Genomic DNA, 23,586 nt, shown 5'->3' with positions numbered 1-23,586 from the left:
ATTGACTAGGGAATTTAAATGAACTTGAGAGTAAGTATATGCAAGATAATCGACCTCAGACAATCAGATGGCAAGGCGGAGTGTGTAAGCAGAGACAGTCACACCATATCAACAGGCTTTTCGCGGTGTAGACTTCTCAGTTCCTTCTGGTGACAGTCTTAAAGAGGTGTCCTGGCGGTGGTCTAACATGCGGTTTGTCCTCCTAATCAGTCATGTTATTCTTGTTCTTCTCCCCCAACCCCCGTCCCCCCAGTGGCCTCCGAATCCATGCTGTGAAGGCAAACAATCTAGGAATGCTTTTTTGAAAAGTAAGGAAGAGGACTCAGTGACCGAGGTCCTGGACTTTCAAAGGCCGCAGGCTCAATTCCCAGGATAGGTGTGGCAGTGCATCTCCAGGACATCCGGGACCCTCGTCTGAACTCTGTGAGCACCAGGCATACTCGTGACCCTCAGATGTACAGACAGGCAAACACTCACACATGTGAAATAGAACAATACCCTTTTAAGTAAAAGAAGGAGAGAGAAGAAGGAAATCAAGCTTTACTGATATTGCTGTATGATTGAGCCCCGCATATCCCACGGTTTGTATGCCAGACAGTTTCGTGTTGCATGTATCCTATGAGGTCACCTTCAAATGGGGGACTTGGCACATATCCGAGGATCAGGCTGGTGCCCCTGACCAACAGGTTGCACACTAAGTATGGTATCTAATGCTGCCACGGTTTATTTAGCAGTAGTGAATTTATAGATTTCATTATCTTCTTTACTTTGACAGAGTAGATAAAACTATTTCTTAATAGCTTACCTACTTTGCAAAAGAGAGAGACAGAGAATAGTAAGGCTGAGGTGATGTTACACATGAACCAAGCCCAGGAAATAGCAAAGCAAATGCTGCCCCTAACACTGAAGACGATGACGACGACACTGAGCTAATCAGTTCCAAGATGGTTTCCAGAGTCAGGTTTGAAATGTGGGTTGTTCTCACTGCTGGTGCTGCACACCACCCAGGATCCCTGGTACCTTATGATAAAAGCACAAGTACGCTCACTGCAAACCATGGCAATCAGCCAATGATTTAGCTACAGAGCACAGACACCAGAGACAAAGCCAGTAGTTCCCTGACCCCACCCTCTGTAGGCATGAGGCCCACTTCACCTAACTAGTGACTAATGCTGAAAAGCTTCCCGTGTGAGTTACTGTTTCCAGCCAAAGGAAACTATGTCACCTGTAACTGGGTAAATGCTTGTCCCTCTGAATATGATTAAAAAGTATTCAGAGGTCTAGGGAGGGGGTTCGGCTTGCCATGCCGATCATATTCAGACACTGAGGTTGAGATTCCCAAGCAACATAAACGCCAGGTGGGCAGAGCAACCTACCCGCAGTTCTTCAGAGGATGCAAACAGGATTCCTGGCAAGCTGGGTAGCTAGGTTAGCTGCATCAGTGAGCTCTGGGTTTGATTGAGATGCCCTGCCTCAACTAACAAGATGGAGAGCTGTGGAGGAAAACTCTTGACACCTGCCTTGGACTCCACATACTCACACTGGACATGTGTGCCCAGGTACATGCAAACACTAGTGCACACACGGAGGCACATCACACACACACACACACACACACACACACAAACACACACACACACACACACACACACACACACACACACACACACACACGGCATGTGAAATGCCTGTCTTGTCAGCTAATGCTGTCAGACTGGGGATAGAAACTATTACTAACTATGAGGAGACAAGGATGCAGACAGACAGTGCAGGGTGGGATGTTTGCCATGGAGTTGTTTGCAAGCATGTGTGTTACCACCTGTCTCCGTACAGGGGCTTTGCTGGAGCCTGTTTTAGTAACTCACAACCCAGAGGTTAGAGCCTCCTCTGTCTGTCTCTCTCTGTCTCTCTGTCTCTGTCTCTCTGTCTCTGTCTCTGTCTCTTTCGTGTGTGTGTGTGTGTGTGTGTGTGTGCGCGTGCGTGTGCCTGTGCGTGCATGCACGCACATACCCATGCATGTGCAGTCCTATTGCATGTGAGAAAACCTCCCTTAAAAAGATAGCTTTTCCCCAGTTGGATTGGATTACCGCTCTACTTAGAGAATGCTTTATGGGAAACTTTGGGCTGTGTACTCACTGAGAGCAGATGCCAGTCACCGCTTGACCTACTCACAGGAAAGTTTTTGAACCAGAGCCAAATGTTAGGAGAACACAAAGTGATGTGACGTGTACTGATCTCTAACGGTAAGACTGCATGTCATAACTCGTAATATGATGTTAATGCAAAGTCTGTATGAAGCGGGTCCTGCCATCAACATCTCCTGGACCATACAGACTGGGTTCCTCACATTATTTCCTGCCAGAATGTTAAGGGATTATAAATTTAACTTGGATTAGGCATTTTTCTTAGGAAATGAGAGGCAATTATGTTGACCTTTTCTGGGAAAAAACCCAAAACTCTATACTAGCCATCTAGTAAATAGCTTTAAAAAAAAAAACCACTGTGGAATTTTCATGGCGCACGCTGTCAAGAAGGTGTGACTAAGGTAGCCGGGTGCTTTGTCCTCCCAAATGCACCATCTTAGGTTAAATACCTCCTGCATCCCTAAGGTACCTCATCGATCTCTCCAGCAATCCATGCAGGAAATATCATGTGTGAGGAACTACTATTCAAGATGGTTAAGTGGGAGAACCATACTTTTAGAAATAAATAAGATATGTAAATGTGACAGATGTCGAAGGGAAATAAAACAAAACAGCCAAAAAGGAAATTAAGCAGTGTCAGGGACACTCTGTCACATTAACTTCAACCATCAAAGGGGACATCATTGAGATGGTGGTACTGTGCAAAGATTTGAAGGATGTGAACACTAGACCAACAGGCTACACCAACAGATGCCTTCAGGGAGGGAGAGTGAGTGCGCACCTGAGGAGGACTCCGCTTGGAGTTTTAGTTAGTACCAAAGAAGTAAATGGAGAGAGAGGAAGCTGCAATCAGGAAAGAGGAAGGATGCCCCCCTAGACTTGGTAGAAGCCCAGACAGATGCAAGGGACTTGGTTTTACTCCAAGGAAAGCCACTGCAGGGCTCCATGCTGACGGAGCCATGTGTCCTGTCTCCTGCTTTTGCAGGAGTGTTCGGGCCATGTTACAGGGCAGGCTGATGCAGATGCATGCAGGGGGGAGCTGTGAGGATCCACCACAGTCATCACAGGGAGAAATGGCTCAAAGTGACCTGGGATGGAGTCCAGGTGGTGAAAGGGTTTGGTGTTCGAACCTAGTGATACATCGAATGAACCGTTGGCTGTCCCCTGCCTATGCAGGATAGCCTCAGTGTCTGTCACAATGCCTCGTCCATAAAAATCACAGTAGCGCCTTGAATAACTCTGCCCATTGTAGGACCGTACTGAACGCATCATCTAACTAGTGAGTGGAAGGCGGCTGGGACAGAAACAACAGTGGCCATGTTGTGGTTTGGGTGGGAAATGATCTCCATAGACTTAAGAATTGAGACACTCAGTCCTCAGTTAGGGGTGTTGTTTGGGGACCTCTAGGACACACAGCCTATCTGGAGAATGGGGTGGCAGGAGCTACTTGAAGCTTCATGTCCGACCCACTTCCTGTCCACACTCAGCTTCCTCAGTGCAGATGTGACCAGCCAGCCTCCTCCTCAGCCTCTGCACCCTCCCTGCCTGCTGCCATGGCGTCTGCATCCCTAGGATACCACATGGATCTCTCCAGCAATCCATGCAGGAAATATCATGTGTGAGGAACTAATACTCAGGCCTTGGTGGCTGTGTTCCCCTGGAACTGTAGGGCCAAGTAAATATTTCCTCCCTTAAGCTGCTTTTGTCAGAAGGTAACCAAGCTAGGTTGATAGCTAACGCGGAAAAGCAGATAACTGAGAACATGTATTTTTGGCTAAAGTGTGTAAGGTTTAAGGAAATTCTCCACACAGTTCTGGCGTTACAAGCCAAAGAAGGAAAACCGTCTCAATCTGATGCAGTTTTGGGGATCTTTCAAGATTCCAGGGCAGACCTCCCCACAGAGTACAGTGTGGTCCCCGGGGTTGTGGAGAGAAGCAACGTTTCATGACACCGATCAGTCAATGCATGGCAATATGTCCAGCCATTGAGCAGGGTCATGAATCCACCCAACTGCAGGAGCAGCGAGGGCGTGGCTTGCATATCATTTGCTCAGGGTCGTGCTATTTAAGTCATTATAATAGATTAACTAATGGCGCCTATCTCAGGAACCTGTAAATGTTTCCGTGTATGCAAGGATTCTTTGAGGGTATGATGGGGAAGATAGTGTAGATTATGAAGGTAGGTCTGAAGTGCAAGCACAAGATCATAAGCGTCCTTCTAAAAGAGAGGCAGAGACCATTTGGGACCTCAATTCAAATCCCCAGGACTCACATAAAAAGTTAGCTAAGGAAAAGTGCTGGGGAAGAAAGACAGGCAGACTGCTGGCAAGCCAGCCTACTGTAAGGGCAGCCTCCATGCTCAAGGAAGAGACCCTGTATCACAAGATAATGTGGTGGGGCTAGCATGATGGCCCAACAGTTAATAAGGCACATGTGTTGCTCTTGCAGAGGTCTCAAGTTCGGTGCCCAGCCCTCACACAGTGCTTTAATCTAGACTTCTTTCATCTTGAACCATCACAACATTGCAAAGTCAGACACATGAGAATCTGGAAGTCTCGTAAAGAGCATGGCACAGGCAAATACTACTGTGACCTTAGCCACTAGAGGACTAAGAGAGAGAAAATGGGAAACAGCCTTGAGAGCTGGTCAATGTCAAGACCACATATACACATAAGCCAGCATCTACTCTTGCACATGAATGCTGACTGCGTATCTCCCTGCACTCCTTACCTTCCCCCTCCCCTCTGCTAGACACCACTGCCTAGTGATTTTTTTTTTGGTTCTTTTTTTTCGGAGCTGGGGACTGAACCCAGCGCCTTGCGCTTCCTAGGTAAGCGCTCTACCACTGAGCTAAATCCCCAGCCCCTGCCTAGTGATTTAAAATACTTGCCTACAATGTATGTACCCATATAGGAAGATCAGTAATGCTTGGGTCTTCTAGCCTTTGGGTACTAACTTGCCTGGTTTATAGCAGCTCGGTGCTGCACTCCATGGTCAAGTGTTCTACAATGCCATGTCTGGGGTTATTGGAGTTTGATTAGAAGGTGACCATGCCTATGTGTTTGTGTATTGTCTGGAGTAGCTTGCTGCCTCTGTGACAGCACAGATGCTGTGGCACGGTTGGGATGATGTGGGCAGCTTAAAATCCTCACAGTCAGGCTCTCTACCGAGAAAGCAGCAATGCAGTCATGCACTCTGAATCAAGGGACCATGAGGGAAGCGACTCTGAGTTGTCTCCCTTCCAGCAGGGGTAGCAGGTGCAGAGAGGACAGAACCCAAGTTAAGGACTGCGATAGAACATCCAGAGACCGCTGGGAGCCTAAATTAGCTTAGAGGACCCACTAGGGTTTCCGTGAAGTTGAGAATGGCCGTTGGTTGTTGAGCTGCCTTAGTGACCCAGAGGCCCACACCCCAGAGAGGGCTTACTCGACTCTTCTGTGCTTTGTAAGATGACCCCTGTCTAACCAGACCATTCAGTGATCCTTGTGTGATGAGGATGATTTGACTCATAGTGTTCCCATTATGGGGCAGGTCAAGTTCATAGAAAAACATCCATGCTGCTAGGCAAGGAGTTTATCAATTGTTTTCCCTTTCCAGCACGTCCTATTGTCCAACCAAACAAGAGGAATAATGAATTTATTGAGCTAATTCTGAAGAAATGATAGAATTTATATAAAACGGTGATGATAGGTTTGTCTGGCATTGTTGAAAGGAGGCGGGGCTCGGGATGTTGGTACCCAACACTGAGTTTATTTTTAATCTGGAAGCTGCTGTCAGCTTGAAAGCAGCAATATTGTTTTGTATGTGGGTACAGCTTTGGGCCCCAGCAGGACCATGGCACAAAAGGCCAGCAGAAACCAGGAGGCTCAGTACCTAGGACGGTTGGCACAGATGCTGCCAGTGGTAATAACAAAGGCCAGCTTCTATATAAAGGTTGGAAAAGGGCCAAGATGGCTGTCAGCACAGAGCACAGCTTCAGTTCTCCGTGCACAGGAGGTAGGTTTCTTTCCTTCCCTTATAATTTGAGCTGAGAACAAAGGAACAATTGACTGAATATAGAAGTCTCATGACAAGAAAATGACACTTTGTCCAGCATAATTGTAGGACTCATATTGTTTCTCTTTGTCAGTTGATCAAAAAGGAAATTAAAATCTGCTAGGCAAACTGCCCCCATGAAGATCAACAAATAAGCTACTGAATTCAATTTTCTTCCAGGGTTTTAGAAAGCAAACGGACAGGTCTTTCCAGAAGTGTTCCCTTGATGGATTTAGTCAGTACTCCTCTGGATGCGTGCTTCTCTGGACTTGCCCCCTGCATGGTTGTCATCTCCCACCACACTTGGGGACTTTTATGGCCCATTCTGGGACTTTATTGCGTTCTGGTCCCAAGCCACCCTGGAGAAAAGCACATTCTGGGTATAATATTGAATTTTCCAGCATTTCAAGAGCTCATCCAACCTAAAAATGTCGAATGGTTCCTTCCCTGATTTTCTTTCCCTGTGGATGTACACATGCGTGCAAATGTGGGTAGGTGCATGTGTGTGTGTGTGTGCGTGTGTATGTGTGTGCATGTGTGTGTATGTGTGTGTGCATGTGTGCGTGTGTGTGCATGTGTGCGTGTGTGTGTATGTGTGTATGTGTGTGTGCATGTGTGTGTGTGTGTGCATGTGTGCGTGTGTGTGTATGTGTGTATGTGTGTGTGCATGTGTGTGTGCATGTGTGCGTGTGTGTGTATGTGTGTATGTGTGTGTGCATGTGTGCGTGTGTGTGTATGTGTGTATGTGTGTGTTTGCATGTGTGTGTATGTGTGTGTGTGTGTGTGTGTGTATGTGTGTGTGTGTAGGCCAGAGGTTGATGCCCAGTGTCTTTCCCAGTTGCTGTTCTACCGTTGTTGTTGTTGTTGTTGTTGTTGTTGTTGTTGTTGTTGTTGTTGTTGTTGTTGTAGTGGGGTCTCTCACTGTAACTGGAGCACACCAATTTGGCCAGACTAGTTGGCTGGTGGAGGTCCAAGAATCTCATGTCTCTACTTCCCTAACACTGGAATTGCTGGTGTGCCATGCTGTGCCTGGTTTTTTATGTGTGTGCTAGGGATTCAAATTCACATCTTCATGCTCCCACAGGAATCATGCTGGTTAATTTTTGTCAACTTGACAGAAACTAGAGATACACAGGGGGAGGGAACCTCAATTGAGGAACTGCCTCCCATCAGATTTGTGGGGAGATAAGTCTGTGAGACGGTTTCTTAGTTAATGATTGACTAACCAAGGCCTAATCTGCTGTGAGTAGTATCACGCTGGCCATGTGGTCTTGGGTTCTGTAGGAAAGCAAGCTAAGCAGCTATAGGAGCAACACAGGAAGTGGCAGTGCTCTGCCAGGGTCTCTGCTTCCATTCCTGCCCTCAGGTTCCTTGGGTTCCTGCCCTGACTTCCATCCATGGTGAACTGTAAGCTATAATGTGGAATAACTCCTCCCCCACATTACTTTTGGTCAAGTTTTTAACACACAAGAAGACTCTGCAGGGTTCTTCTTGTCATCCACATTGAAGACTCTTCAAACTACAGCTTTGTAAACTCACCCCAGGAACTTGTTTATCACCCCTTGCCCAGGTCTGTCTTTCCTCTCTTGGCCTTGCTAACAGCTGGGTAGGAGGTGAGGAGTTAAAGCTATACAAAATCCAGTGTATTTTAATTTCCTAAACTTACAACAACTTGCAGAGTTATATTGTCATTCTGTAAAAAGACATCATTTATCATCAGAAAACTTTTGAACTCTATGCAAAATATCACAGAGAATGTGGATATACTAACAAGGCTTGCAAAAGCAATCAGGCCGTGTGTTACGGGCTTTGTGTTGAATATGATTCCAGTCATTAGAAAGAGGTTTCTTGTTCATTCAGGTTTTTCTTCTGTTTTGATTAATAATATCAGCAAGATTCTAATGAGGAAAACAGAAATCATGTTTGTTGTGTCAAACAAAGGAAGTCTAATTGGAACCTGCATGTTGGGAATTGAAGCAACACAGAGGGAAATAGGACAGGGCACAGGGTAACGAATCCACTACTGAAGGACAAGACCGTAGAGAAGGTGCCTTAAGGCAGGAGGGAGCCTGCCCAACTGTCCAGTCTATGTTTCTTTTGTTTGTATGCTTGTTTGTTTGTTTGTTTGTTTGAGACAGGGTTTCCCTGTGTAGCCCTGGCTGTCCTGGAACTTACTCCAGGAAGAGTTATAGACCATGCTGGCCTCAAACTCAGAGAGCCACCTGCCTCTGCCTCTGCCTCTGCCTCTGCCTCTGCCTCTGCCTCTGCCTCTGCCTCTGCCTCTGCCTCTGCCTCTGCCTCTGCCTCTGCCTCTGCCTCTGCCTCTGCCTCTGCCTCTGCCTCTGCCTCTGCCTCTGCCTCTGCCTCTGCCTCTGCCTCTCTGCCTCTGCCTCTGCCTCTGCCTCTGCCTCTGCCTCTGCCTCTGCCTCTGCCTCTGCCTCTGCCTCTGCCTCTGCCTCTGCCTCTGCCTCTGCCTCCAGATGCTGAGATTGAGGCCTGTGCTGTCACAGACACTCCAAGTGCTGACCACGCTGCTATAGTGAGGATCTAACTGGAAGTCAGCAGCATTCTGGGGGTTGTAGCTTGCAATTTTCAGCACCATGAAGCATAGTCAAGCATGGAAGGGAAGCAGGGAATTGAGAGCAAGGAGACCGAAGAGCAGACCGTGTGGAAGTGGGAGCATTGACTGGGGCGGTAGGTGGCTTAGATTCTCACACCCAGCTCCATCAGTGAGAAAATATTTGGCTTGGCTTTTTTGTTTATTTTTGTTTCCCAAAATATTAAAGTGATTATTCATTTTGATTTATTATTTTGTGTAGGGAAGTGTGCATGCATGGCATAGCATGTAGAAGTCAGAGGACAAATTTTGGGAGTTGGTTCTGTCTTTGCACCATGTGGACTTTGGGAATCACAGGGTTTCAGCCTGGCAGTAAGCACCTTGACTCACTAAGCCATCTCCCCAAGCCGTGTGTGTTTGTGTGTGTGTGTGTGTGTGTGTGTGTGTGTGTACATGTGTGTATGTATGTGTATGTGTGCATGTATGCCACTGTGTGAGCAACTGTCTGACTGTGTATGTCTCTGTGTGCATGTCTGTGTGTGTGTCTGCATGTGTATCTCTATGTGCATGTGTGTGTCTATGTGTGTATGCATAAATGCTTATGTATCTCTGTGTGCGTGTGTGTCTATATTTGTGTGTACATGTGTCTCTCTGTGTGAGGGTCTGACTGATTGTGTGTATGTCTCTGTGTGCATGTGTGTCTGTGTATACATGTGCGTGTTTGTTTTGTGCATGCTCACATTCATGAGTATGAGCACGGCCGTCAGTCCTCTTGTTCCACCTTCTTTGAGATGCTCTCTGTGTCTTTGAAGCCACCAGACCAACTGACTTTGGGCAATCTCCTGTCTGCACCTTCTCTCCCACTAGAGGAACATTGGGATTCAAATGTGAGTAATTACATCTCTGCGAACCCAAACTCAGCTCTTCACCCACCCACGGCAAACTCTTTACCCCCTGAACCATCGCCCTGGCTTTGAGTAGTTTCCGTTTGTCTCCTATTAATGATAGACTCTGGTTAAAGCAGTCAGTCTGTGAATCTCTAGTTTATCTTCACCATTTGTTTTGTTTTTGCAAGTGTTGGAGCCAAGGCAACTAACTAATCTGGATGAAAACTTTCATAAAGGAGCGAACTGACTCAAAGGTACATCCCACTGAGTACTGATAAGAGCCTGGTGAGGGAAAGGCTGCCTTTATCTACCTAAAGGTGTCTCTCCAAGAAGATGTCACCACTTATTCTCAGAGCTGGAATGGAAACTCTGGGCCTCCCTTTCTAGCCGAAATGGCAGCCTCACACCCTGGTGGAATTATTATTTTCACTTACAACTTGAGAGGTTCCTTGAAGAATGGCTTTCTATGTAGGTTGCCGATGTACTTCCTCTTTACTCGGTAACAACAATTCTATGGTCTCAAAGACACAGACTTCTCTCTAGTGGATAGGGGAAGGCGTGAAGCTCGTTGCCTAAATCTCCATCCACCATAACACAGGTCCAGGCGTCTTTCTAGTGTTCATGGACCCATCTACCATTTCCTGCCAATGCAGCCCACATGGGGCTTAGTGGCAGGGCTGGCACTTAAAGAGGCTTAACAAATATGTGGCTGCCTAGCTGTGATACTGAGAAGCTCTGTGTGTCTGTGGGCCATGTGAGATCGGTCATGTGAGATCAGTCACGTGACCCATGATCTCCAGAAAACTTGATTCAAATCTAGTCGCTATCACCTGTTAATTGAACAAGCTTGGAAAAGTTACTAATGTTTGCATAAAATCAAGTGGGGATGGAACCTTCCCCTTCAGCATCGCTGTGCAGTGTTCTCAGCGTTATCGTTAGAATATGCTGAATATTTAATAACTACCAGCTCACCGATGGTATTTATGGTATCACCTCTTATTGACTATAACATGCATAGAAATCCATCTCAATAAATAACTCAGTAAATAAATCTTGAAAATGTATAATTGAGAAGCCACCTGTACATGAACAGCATTTGCTTTCCCTGAGAAAACAACTGAATGAATCTGAAGTAACCCGAGTTTTCACATCCAAGAGTGGCTAGACACAGTCATGTGCATACGTGGATGCGTACCTGTGTGTGCATGAAGCAGATTATGGCACTGGTCTGCCTTAGAATTGTGTGTTCAGATAAACAATGACAAATATTGGCTAATGGCTGATTGCAATACAGCATTGGCTCTTGTTCCTTTGTTGCTCCCCTAGGCTGTTCATTTGAACTGTCCGTGGGACATCTCCACGCATGGGCAATGGATTCTCTTGGTCTTTTTTTATTTGCAGCACAAGTGCTGTGGTTCCTTTGCTTGCCAGGCCAGAGTTACATGAAACATTAGAACAGAGTATCTATAGAGGAACTCATTCATTCATTCTGGTCCAAAACTCTTCAAAGAAGACCTAATTAGATATATATATATATATGCATGACAGGGAGTGCCCAAAATGGGCAGACAGATTTAACAGATTATTCTGACAAGATGCCATGGCTGAGAAGGGACTGGAGCAGAGATCAACAGGGAGCTAATGCAGTAATGACAGTAAGGATGAATGGGGGTGGGGGGAGGAGATTAGTTTTGGAATTGTGTAAAGCTGTTTATCAAGGATCAAATTCTGGGTCACAACAGGAGCAGCCATCAGACAAAATTCAAAGGCAGGGAAATGCAAGTGCACACACAAGCATGCACACATTCACCCTTGTTCAACTTCTCCAAAATTGCAAACAATGACCATTTGTTGGACTCTTAAACGAAGAATAATGAAACAAATGTGAACACTCTATGCTGTACACATATATTTTAGGCACAGTGCTAAGAAACCCACAGAGAGTCTATGTGTTTAGTCCTTGTTACTGACCATGGAACAATGACAATTCACTTAAATGTCCGAAGAGAAAATCTATTAACAAGCTTAATAATCTTCATACCCACACCTCCCAAAGATTATTCCCTTAAGGAAGAGAAAGCAGTGGGTGAGGGTGTTTACACATTGCTATTTATTTATTTATTTTTTTGTTCTTTTTTTTTTTCGGAGCTGGGGACCGAACCCAGGGCCTTGAGCTTCCTAGGCAAGCGCTCTACCACTGAGCTAAATCCCCAGCCCCCACATTGCTATTTATAATAGAGAAACGAGGAAGCAAAGGAACCAGCCACAGTCAGAAGATGGTTGCTGATCAATGCAGAAGAATTATTGGAATTTAGTCTGCAACTGGAAAAGAGAGAAAGCTGGTTGGAGGTTCCCATTAGCCTACAGTGCACAAAAAAGAAAAGGAGCCATGTTTGGTTTCTCACAATTCTTGATTTGAGTAGCAACCCTTCAAGAGCTTTCCAGCACCAGGCCCCTCATGTAACTTGGACTTCCTACCAAGGCTCAACCTTTGTCTAGTTTGGAATTTGTGGTGCTTCCCGCGTGTGTCTGGCATGAAGCTGAACATGAGAATGCCAGCAAAGGGCAGCCCAGCCACACAGGCCAAGGGGGCCCTCCCTAGTGATGTCCTGCAGCCATTGTTACCGTGCTCTCTGCCACACTGACGGTCAAAATAAAGCATGAGAAAAAAAATAGAGAAAATGCCTCGTTTGTGACAACAGAGCGGGTGAGGTGTTCACTTTAGGATTTCATTTTACAGTATTTTTATAATTTTTAAACGTTAGTATTTTCAAGGATATTACTCAATTTAAACATTCACCAGGGTGAAATCCCCTGGGGCTTCCCCTGGATTCACAACCCACCACACTGGCTCAACATGCCCACCCTGGCTCAAAAAGTCCACCAGGAAAAATGGTCCCCTTGTATCCTGAGCCTTTCTGCGTCTGGCTTAGAGAATCTGCCTTTTGAGAGGTCTGATTATTCCACACCTGTGAGAATATAGTGTCGCTCCTTGAGAACCAAATTTTGTTTGAAATTTCTGGTGTCAGAGGGCCCTTTAAGACGTGGATGGCCCCTCGCTGCCTCAGAAGGCTGCATTCACAGGAGGCTGCTTCCACCTGACCTGTCTAGAAGAATGGGCCTTTCAGGCTACAGCCAATGAATAGGATGCTCTCAGCTCTTCTCTTTAGGGCGATTACTCTGAAAATCTGCTCTGTCCGCAAGGCCTTCTTGGCAGCTGGACAGTGAAATGCATCTTTCTGTCAACTCAGTCTCTCCTCTCTATTTTATATTTCATTTTGGTAGCTGCTTGGCAGGAGAAGCGAAAGCCTGCATGGACCTTGCATTTCTGTGTGCCCTCGTTCCTCCGACTGTCAGGGACTCAAAAGAGGCAAGATAGGTTCATTCCTAGTAGGCCTGGGAACTGTGAGAACAGGAAGAGAGACTTTGTCTTATGGGGGTGGCAAGGAATTAAAATGATGGCCCGGAAAGAACAAATCCCAAGGCATGAACTCTAAAACCGATCTACCGATCAGCCGTGAGAAGGACGGTGTTAATCAGGTCCCCTGAGGCTGCTGCTGCTACTGCGTCACTGGGGAGAGCAAAGCTGACTCTGCCAGGCCTGCGAGCACTTCTAGGAAGAACGAGCGCTTCTATTCTGCACACGGATCCTTATAACAAGAGCTTAGTTCGGGGTTGAACAAGCAAGGGGGAGACATGCTGAATGTCTTTTAAATAGTGAAAATGTCATTTTCCAGTTTCTAAACAGACAACACTTATTAAAGAGCAAGCTGTGAACAGGCAAAGAGGACGAACTGCTCTAATTACTTTTAAAATGTAAAGACAGAATGTATTTCAGATTAGCCTTGAACTTCTGGTCCTCCTGTCTCTCCCTCCCGAGTGTTGAGATTTCCGGTTTGTGCCACCCACTGTGCCTGGTTTATGCATTTCTGGGGATTGTACCCAAGGCTTCGTATCTGCTGAGCAGACACTCTACTAACTAAACTGCGTCCCAGCCAATTTTACATTTTTTATTTTCTTCTTTTCATGTGTGTGCAGGGGTCACACGTGTGCACCAGCCTGTGGAGGCCTGCAGTCCATTAGACAGTCTTAGGTCATCATCCCTCCCTCTACTCTTTGAGGCAGAGTCTCCCAGTCAAACCAATATGGCTAGTCTTGCTAATCAGCTTGCTCCAGGGATCCCTCGTCCCCTCCCTCTGAGGCAGAAATTACAGACAGGCAGCCACAACTACCCAACTCTTTCATGAGTGGCTGGGGATTTGAACTCAGATCCCTTTCATCTGGGTGGTAAGGACTTTAACAACTCTGTCATTTCCCTGACTGAGATTAAATTTTGTAAGAGTAGTTTTAGACTCATAAAAAAATGAAGAAGACAGAGACCTCCCGTTGTGCCCTGTCCCCACCCCTGCGTACCCTCTGCATGTAGTTTCACAGGCTGCATTCATTACTCTGCACTGACACCTAGTTCCCCAAGTGCACTGTGTTTATAAGGCTCATTCAATGTTGCACATAGTGGGACTAGGGTTCACTCTGGGCATTCCAAATAGCAGGATCAGGGCTCGCTGATTGTATATTTGGGGGTCAGGGAGTTGTACAAATATTAACATGTACCCACCATACAGTGTTGTGGGGCAGAAAAGTTCCCCTGTACTTCTGATGGCTCATTCAGGCAGACCTAGACTGTCCTAAAAGCATCCATGTGAGTCTTACCTGGCTCAGGTGCTGGAGAAGGGCATCAAGGCTGAGCAAATGGCCCAAGAGCAGCTATGGTTAGCTGTCAAAGACAGGCAGCTATAGGAAAGTAAATCATGTGGGGAGGAAAAGGAAAGCAATTCTTTTCAGAGCCCATACTGAATTTACTAAGCTCAAAGAATGTATTTCTTCCCTTTTATCTCTTGCTTTCAGGGAGGGCTGAGGTTAAAATGTCTTCTCCTGTTTTCCTGGCGCCCTTAGCTCCAGGTGATCCTTATATCAAAGGGACGTGTTTGGGGGTGCATATTCTCCCCCTTCCCTCTCACATGGTTTTACATACATACATCTTCTGTGTCCTGCCTGTCAGCCCTCCATCCTCCCTGACAACCACTGACTTGCTTTTTCCAAGTACCTTGCAGTTGATATCGTGTGTAGCTTTTCCAGTTGGTATTTCTTTTTTGGTAATATGCATTTAGGGCTTTTAAAAATGTCATTTCATGGCTTTGTATCTAATTCCTTTTTATAGTAAATAATATTTTATGGCCTAGATATTTTGCATTTATTTCCCTATTATTATTATCTTTGTGGTTTCCAAAGTTTGACAACTATGAATGAAGCTGCTATAGATGGTCATGGGCCAGTTTTCTGCTCTTTTAGGTACGTGTTTAGGAACGCAGTGTCAGTATCACATGGTATGAGTGAGATTTTGTGAATCTGCTGTCCCAAAGGACTGTCCGTGTGCATTGCCACCAGCAATGGGCGAGAGACCCTGTCACTTCACATCCTCACCAGTTTGGTGCTGACAAGGCTCAGATTTGACAGTCTGAGGACTCTGTAGTGTTCATCGTTCAGATTCCCAGCTCCCTGACATCTGATACACAAACACATCCACAACGCTCTTTGTCTACATCATCTTCTCTGTTGTGGTGTCTGTCAAGTTCTTTGAGATGGTTTCTAACAAGGTTCCTTTCCTTGCTAAGTTTTGAGAGCTCTTTATGTATTTTGGATAACAGTCCTCTTCCAGATGTGTCCTTGGGAAATGTTTTCTCACTAACAAGTCTGCAACTTCTCATTGTTGGCATTGATTTCCACAGAGAATGGTGCATGTGTGTTTGTGTGTATGTGTGTATGTGTGTATGTGTGAGTGTGTGTATGTGTGTTTGCATGTGTGTGTGACTGAGAGTATGTGTGTGAGTGTGTATATGTATGTGCATGTGTGTGTGAGTGTGAGAGTCTGTGTGTGAGTGTGTATATGCGTGTGCATGTGTGTGTGTGTGAGTGTGAGAGTCTGTGTGTGAGTGTGTATATGTGTGTGTCCTCACCTGCATACTTTCTCAGTTACCGGAGATTGGTTTTAGATGTCCTCTGCAATCCTAACGTTTGAGACACGGTCTGTCATTGAACCTGGAGATCACTGATCTGCCCTGCCTTGGTTTCCCTTGCTCTGACATGCTGTCATCCTGGTGCCCAGGGTGCCGGGAATAAACCCCAGTGTCATGCTTTCCTGCAAACCTTACCTACTGAACTGTCTCTCCAGCCTCATAAGAAGTTTTAGTTTTCTAATTTAAATTACTTTGAACTTGTGCACATGTATGTGTGAGTGTATACATATGTGTACTCACACATATGCACCCACAGAAGACAAGAGAAGGCATCAGCTCTCTGGAGCAGCAGGAGTTGATGAGCTGTTCAGTGGGAGTGACTCGGGTTCTCTAGAAGAGCAAAGGGTAACAAGTGCTCTTAACTGATGAACCATTTCTCTAGCTCTAGAAGGTTTTGTTTTGTTTTTAAATAATAAAAATGATGTTTTAATACAAATTTTTAGTAAATTTTTAATGGTACTTTTTAATCAAGTACTTCTCTCATGACTCATGCTTGTGGATTTAGACCAAAGCCCAATTCAGCAACAATCACACCGGCCTTCTCCTTGATTAGCTTCTAGGGCACTGGTTCTCAACCTAAGGCTGAATGACCCTTTCCCAGGGGTCACCTAAGACCCCTGGAAAAGACAGTTATTTACATTACAATTTATAACATTAGTAAAATTACAATTATCAACTAGCAATGAAAATAATTTTACGATTAGGGTCACCACAGCATGAGGAGCTGTGTTAAAGGGTCTAAGCATGAGGAAGGTTAAGAACACTGCTCTGGGGTGGCTAGCATTTCCAGTTTACTTAAGACTGATTATCCTTCTGAAAATATGTATTTGTTCTTTAACAGTTTCATGAGAGGATACAATGTATCTTGATCATTTCTATTCCCAACTCCTTCCTCCTATGCCTTCCGAAATGCCCACCACTGTGATAAACTAGTAGCCAACTTTTGTGCAGGTTTTAATAAAATTAGTGCTAAATTCTCTCTTTTTTGCATCTGGTCACTCAGTTGTTCCAGAACCCAGAGCCTCATTTGTATCGTGCAGTCCCTCTAGCCTGACCATATCCCCAGCACCTAGCAGGCTTGTCTTGGAAAGACTGTCATTGCTTCATCTCATTGCCGTTTGATTAGGTGACGATAGGTGAGTCTGTCTGTGAGCCTCGGCTCCCATACTCAGTGTAGCTTTAAATCTTGACCTCACTCACCCGCAGCCCCAGCCTTTGTGCTTTCCCTTCCATCTTGTGGTGGTCTAGCCTAGCCTCCTTGGAGGAAGTTCATGATCACTTTGTGGACGTCCCACGAACAAACCTCTGGGAATTTGATTGGACTCTACTGCATCTAGAGATAGGAAGTTGTAGTTGTTGTTGTTTAAACTTTTCCTATTTGCAACCCTTTTCACAATGGAATCTTAATGTGACCCAGGTCTACAGGTTTATAAAGATTTAAAAATTGCTAATAAGTTTGTTGTATTTTATTTTTTATATCTTGCCTCAAGTTTATTTGTAAAACACAGCATAAGACACTGGTCGTCTGCAAATAGTGTGTAGGTAGGTATGTCACAACCGCCCATCTGTCCTCACATTGGCAGAAGCTATGGGGACTTCACAGAGGCCTGTGCACTTTTGGGGGCCTGAACTGGGGCTGAAGCCTCTGCCTTGAGCCTTGTGCTTTGGTTGGCAGCGTCTATGATCCTTGGCCACATAGCTTCGAATCCACTTCCCAAGCTTCCCAGGAAGACGGCTGAGTTTGCAACTGGGGCCCTTGGCATCTTGGGTTTAACCGACTTAGACTTCCCAAGGGCCTTGATGGCGTCTGCGCATGCGCTCAATGTCTTTGCGTTGTTGGCCTGCATCTTCTTCAAGCCTTCCTTGTTGTGCTTCTTGGCAAAGTGCATTCTTCTCAGGAACTTGGCGGGGGGGGGGGGGTGTCAACCTTCTTAAGAGCTTTGTATGATCAGAATTTCTTGAGGCCATTTCTGTGCCATTTGCGGGACCGTTTGTGTGTGGTGTGATTCTTGGACGTGGCGGTGTCTGCATGGTAACCCGCGGCTCCCACAGCGCCTGGGACTGGAAGAGAAAGCAAAAAGTTTATTTTAAAAATTGTTCCTTGGTACACACATAATTATACCATTCATGAAATGTGAAAGCAAACTTATTACTAATGAGATTGATGGCCATGTTTATTTTTACATAAAAAGTAGGTCTTGGATGAATATTTGATACTGTAGAGGGAATTATCTTCAATATTTTTCAGCTAATTAATATTTTGATTTTATAATCATTATTGCTGAGAACACTGCTTTGTATAACATGACAAATGTTTAAGGCCATTTCAGAAATTGTTGGGAATTCGGTCTTAAGCCAAAAATCCACTTAATGACTTTAATGAAATTCAAGTCGACAATTCAAACGACAATTTTTAAAGAATTGGATCTCATAACAAAAATTCAATCCGAAGATACACTGATTTCATACGTGCTGAGGAGTGATGGCAAGAAGATACTCAGCTTTTGTTTTCTGGAATTAAATTGTTATTTTTCTGTAAGAGCAAAATGACTTGGTCTGGACAAAAACTTTGTACATTAAAATCACTACAGGTCATAACCAAGGCAGCCTTGAATCTGCACTGAACTGTCTTGGGGTGACAGCAGGCACAGGGTAAAATGTGCATGCTGTGTGTTCAGAACAAGGTTGCCATGTTGCCCCACGTGCTGGGGAGAGGCGACACTGGCAACACTACCTATCTCTGACGTGGAATGTCTCCTGTCCTCAGTCCTTTGACTCTAGTCATCAAGTTTTAGCATTCTCCTTGTGCCTTGAGTATTTAGTTAGGTGAGACCTAGGAATTTCATTTTAGGAGGTGCTAACTGGAATGATACTGTGGTTTTAACTTCAAATTCTACATGCCCATTAATATACAGAACATGAGAAAAGTAGCCATGTTTGTAACAAACCTTGTGTCTTACAGTCTTGCTGTCGCTACTTTCTCAGGAAGAGATCGCTGACTCACTTGCATTTTTCTTTCTCCTTTTTAATTTTTATTTTATTTATTTATTAGTTTGTTTGTTTTCAAGACAGGGTTCCTCTGTGTAGCTTTGGCTGTCCTAGAACTCACTCTGTAGACCAGCCTGGTCTCGAGCTCAGGGATCCACCTGCTTCTGCCTCCTGAGTACCTGGATTAAAGGTATGATTCACCACTTCCTGGCCTTCATCTGCATTTCTGTTACATAGGATCGTGCTATCTGCAAACAGATTTTTTTTCTTACTTTCAATATCACTTTTCTTTTCTATTGAATTTTCTAGTATTCGCAGGAATGTTGGAGAGGGGTGACGCGGGGCACCATTGCTACCTTGTTGCTGATCTTGGTAGGGAAGTTTTAGCATCAAACGCTAAAATGTGAGCAGCTATGGGTCCTCTGAAGTTATTCCTTACTGAGTTGGGAAGGTCTCTTTTAGTCTTATTTACTGAAAGTTCTCATCAGAAACGAATGTTGCATTTTGTCAAGAGCTTTGCTGCGCCTTTTTAAATGATCATATGAAACATCGTTTTTACCCATTCCTGGGACTGATTACATAAACATGTGAAAACCATGAGCTGCACCTGACTTCTTACTTGCTCCTTGTAGCATACAGTTCTTTAAGCACTACTAGGTTGGATTTGCAGGGTTTCCTTGAGGATTTTTGCAACTGTATCCATGAGAGGAATTGTTCTGCTGTTTCCTTGTAAGGATTCAACGTTAGGGTGACGTCGGCCTTATGGAATGGGATAGCAAGGATTCCTTTTGCTTTAATCCTCTAAGACACCATAGAAAATTGCTGTAACTTCATCCTTGTTTAGCATAATTCACTAGTGAAAAATCTGGCCTTTACGTTCCCATTTAGGAAGATTATTAATCATTGATTCATTGTTTTAAAATATGAGTTATTCAGGTTATGTATCCTGATAGCATTTTCCAGAGACATTTTGTGGGCATAAATACCTTCAAATCTTCAACTAATATAGTAAGAACTGAGCAAGTTGCCAACATTTTGGAAGGGTAGGGGGACCTTAGTTTAAAGATTTTTTTATCATAACCCTAGATTTTCTAAGGTATACTAGAGCAACCTAACGATTAAATGCATATTTACAATGTCTTGATCCTGGGATTGATCATGTTGGACACAAGTCTTCTGTGTGTCACAGACTCTGCAACCTGAGTAGCATTTTCACAGTGCCTTTGCCTGCTAATGTAAAATGTCTTTTGGCTCTATAATTAGCATGTGTTATCTTTAGAAATGAGGAATGAAATCTTTAAAAGCCTTATTTTAAAATCTTCTAATTCACCTTGAAGTTAGATGACCTAAATTCCCCACTTTCACCTGCTACTGACCACATGTTAATCAGGAGTTTGGTTACCCCTTTGTTCCTCTGGCTTGCAAATTATTGCATAAAGGTGGGCCCTTAATCCTAGATACTTCTGAGACTGAGGCAAGAGGATCACAAGTTCAGTGGTAGCTTGGGCAGTTTAGTGGGACCCTGTCTTAAAATAAAAAGACCAGGTAGGGAATGTAGCCCGGTGGAGGATGTTCATGCCCAGCATGTGCAAGGGCACACATTGAATCCCTACCACTATATCAACAATACGATATTCCATACTGCCCTGGTTTACCATGTACTCACATTAGCAGTCTGCCATCCTATGCTCTCTTTCCGTTCTGCTAATTTGCCAGCTACGTCTCGCATCCATGAGGCACACTGCTTGCTATGTTGAAACCAGCTAATTCTCAGTGTCCTGGGGGTCCCTTCAGTGAAATCCCAAGCTGGCTTAGATCCTCTCGGGCCAGCATTGGATCTTTCTATAGCCATCATCATTAAGCAAATGATGCTTTTTTTTTTTTTTTTTTTTTTTGTGGAGACAAGAGAATTGCTAGAAAGCCTATTGACAATTTTTGACAACCATGAAACTCCACACGGCCAAGGTCCGTGTCTTTTTCGTTTAGCATCCTATCCTTCAGCTTTTCAGACAGCCCTGCACATAGACAACACTCATTAAAAAGTGTAAACGAATCTATCCATTGATCTGGCGTGTCCCAGGTCTGTTTCGATTTTTGAGATGTTAGTTGAGCTAATTGTGGAAACCCAGGCTGATTGTCTAAGTTACCTTTGCATTTGAGCAGAAAACGTCTCCTACAGCTGCTGAGGCGAAAAGCAAGGTATTGGCATGACGCCGATGTGCTTCCGAGAACTAAAGGGCTTGCAGGCCTTGGGAAGGTCCGGAAAATTCGGAGAAGATGTCTGGAAACATGCTGGTGAGGTTCTGACTCCATGGCCTTTACTCTTATAGAGGCTTCTGTTGCTCCTCATTCTCAAGTGGATGGCACTAATGGGTTAGAAACCTATTTAGGGCCAACAGAATGGCTCACTAGGGGAAGTGTTTACCCCACAAACTAATGACCTGACCAGTCCCTGAAATCCATATAAAAAGCTGGTTGTGGTGCATAGATATGCAATCCTAGAATTCCTATGGCGAGGTGGAAAACGGAGACAGGAGAATTGCTAGAAAACTCGTGATCCAGTTAGTCAGGAATACACAAGCTGGAAGAAACAAGAGAGAGCTTGGTTCAACAAGGTGAAAGGAAAGAACCCACTCCTAAGGCTGTCAACTCCACACATGCTCTACGGACCCCATGTACCCTCCACACATACACATAACACTAACACTAATAATAGTAGTATATACAAATAAATATGTTTTAAATACAAGTTCTTCCATTCATCTTGACTTTAGACTCCCCTTTGTTTGGTAAAGGACCTTTCCATCTGCCTTTCCACACCCATCATTTCTATCTTGAAGTAGGATTTATAAGAAAATTTCTTTTAAAATATGCTTAGAGAAAAGGCAACAGTGATGTAGAGAATACCTGCTTAGAGGAAAAGCCTGTACCAATCTTGTTGCTCTAGAAGATGTCTTAGTCTCCTGTCTCTGCCATACCTGGGCACAGTGACTCTTGGCTCTTGTGGAAATTGCTAATATCATAGCAGGTCTCAGAAAATATGGGCAGCTTTGTGTTACCAGAAACTTGATAATGAGCATCTCACTTTCATGGAGGAAATCAAGTTGTGGAAGGTTTGGAGGTGTTTGGGAACGAGCTGGAATGAGACAATTCGATCTCCACTGGTGATCCTTGAATAACCACATGGCCTCTTCAGAGAGAACTTGAATCTTAGTTATTTGTTAGTTGATGTTTATGTTTTAAACATACCACACACCCACACACAAGCACACGCATACACACACACACACACACACACACACACACACACACACACACACACACATAACAAATGCAAAAGACTGCCACGGCCTCCAGGCAGGTTTGACAAGAGGATTCCTTGGGACAACTCACATATTTACCATCCCAGCCTTTCTGGGGACAAACCTGTCCTGCAGTGCTGGTCAGACCTTCTGTGGAGATGATTTAGGCACTGCCTTGAGCCTGGAGAGGTAGCTCAATAGTCAGGAGCACTTGCTCCTCCTGGATTCAGATCCCTAAAGCTACATGGAGGTGTGCAACCCCCTTTAACTCCAGTTCCAGAAGATCTGACTCCCTCTTCTGGCCTCTGCTGGCGCCAGTCACACACATGATGCACAGATGTACATGTAGAAGCATACCCAAATAAAATAGAGATAAATAAATAAATAAACCTTCAAATAGCATTAAACGGGACAAAAAACAAACAAGAAAAAAAAACCCACAGCTTATAGACTTTGGTTTTGTTTCTTGCTTGCTGTTTAACACAACCTTTGACCTGGAATACAAAAAAACTGCTAAAGGCATCCATTTAGAGGACTTTCAAGCCAGCGATCTGGCTACTCTGGTAAGAGATCACATCCAAAGACCTTCTAGGTCTGTGTGATCCAACTGAAATACAGACACAGCCTTAGTACACACCTTTAATCCCAAACAGTGATGGTGAAGTTAGTTTGTAGAAGAAAACAGCCATGTTTGAAAGTGATATCTAATTGAGAGGCAGACAAAGTGGTGAATCAGAGAGAGATTTGACAGAATGAGTCAGAGATAGAATATGCCCAACTTTCACAAGAGTAGACAGGAAAGTGTGGCAATTGAAGAGGACAGCACTGAGAGAGAGGGAGAGGAGCCATTTTTACCAGGGACAGCTCTACAGAGGCAGATTGCAGGTGAAGCCAGGAGCCAGAAGATTAGAGCAGATTGCCTGAGTTAGTTTGAGGCCAAGCAGAGCAATTTTGATGAGAAGCCAGTTTGAATCAGTCAGCTTAGAGAGGGGTTTGAACCAGAACAGCTGAGTTGAACCAGCCAGCCAGAGTTCAGAAAGAGCTAGAAATGGTGAGCTTATTCAGCAGTAAGTCTCAAAGGCTGAAACCTTCAAAACCTAGGTTAGCAGATGGAGGCTGTAAGCTGAAGTTTTCAAGGTCTGGGGTAACAGAAGATTAGATGGTATAGCGGCTAGAAGCTTCTGGGCCTGGTCCTAGAGATAGTTAAAAACACTCTGGGCTCAGTCCAAGCCATGTACTCATAAAGCTTGGGTGTGGCTCTCATCCCATCCCATCATCTGAGGAAACAGAAGAAACATTTATACATCTAGGCTGCCCTTTGTCCCAAGGAGGCTTCCTAAAGGCACTCAACAGTCCTTGCAGAGTGGTTTTGCTCTCGGATGGAAGGACTACTCCCTCTGCCAAAACCTGAAACCCCACTGTACTTCCTTAGACTTCCTTTGAGACATTGACTCTCTCCCCTTCTCTCCACAAGCTCCTCCAGGCAGGACTCGTCTTCATTCCACGATGTGTTCATGTTTCTCTCCTGCGGCTGCAGTAACAAACACTGGGGATTCACAGCTGCAGGGCACACCAATGTTTATATCCCAGGTCTACAGAT

General features: G+C 44.7%; 2 protein-coding genes across 9 annotated transcripts in view; one reads left to right on the top strand and one right to left on the bottom strand.

Annotated features, from left to right (window-relative positions):
- The window catches only part of Ncald (neurocalcin delta), a 432,081-nt gene that overhangs the window by 296,816 nt on the left and 111,679 nt on the right, over nt 1-23,586 (top strand). The gene's annotated exons all lie outside the window — the stretch shown is intronic.
- LOC120093876 (60S ribosomal protein L29-like) lies at nt 17,283-17,585 on the bottom strand. Its single transcript, XM_039080606.1, has one exon. It carries the CDS (start codon nt 17,583-17,585, stop codon nt 17,283-17,285), a length of 303 nt encoding a protein of 100 aa, XP_038936534.1.

This window comes from Rattus norvegicus, chromosome 7 (genome assembly GCF_036323735.1).
Source record: "Rattus norvegicus strain BN/NHsdMcwi chromosome 7, GRCr8, whole genome shotgun sequence".
Taxonomy (NCBI): Eukaryota; Metazoa; Chordata; class Mammalia; order Rodentia; family Muridae; genus Rattus; species Rattus norvegicus.
Note: the sequence above shows the minus strand (reverse complement) of the source record. Positions and strands in the feature narration are given on the sequence as shown.

What these genes read in the sequence shown, in the direction of transcription:
- LOC120093876 (XM_039080606.1), bottom strand. Translation starts at nt 17,585, where the DNA reads ATGCACTTTGCCAAGAAGCACAACAAGGAAGGCTTGAAGAAGATGCAG.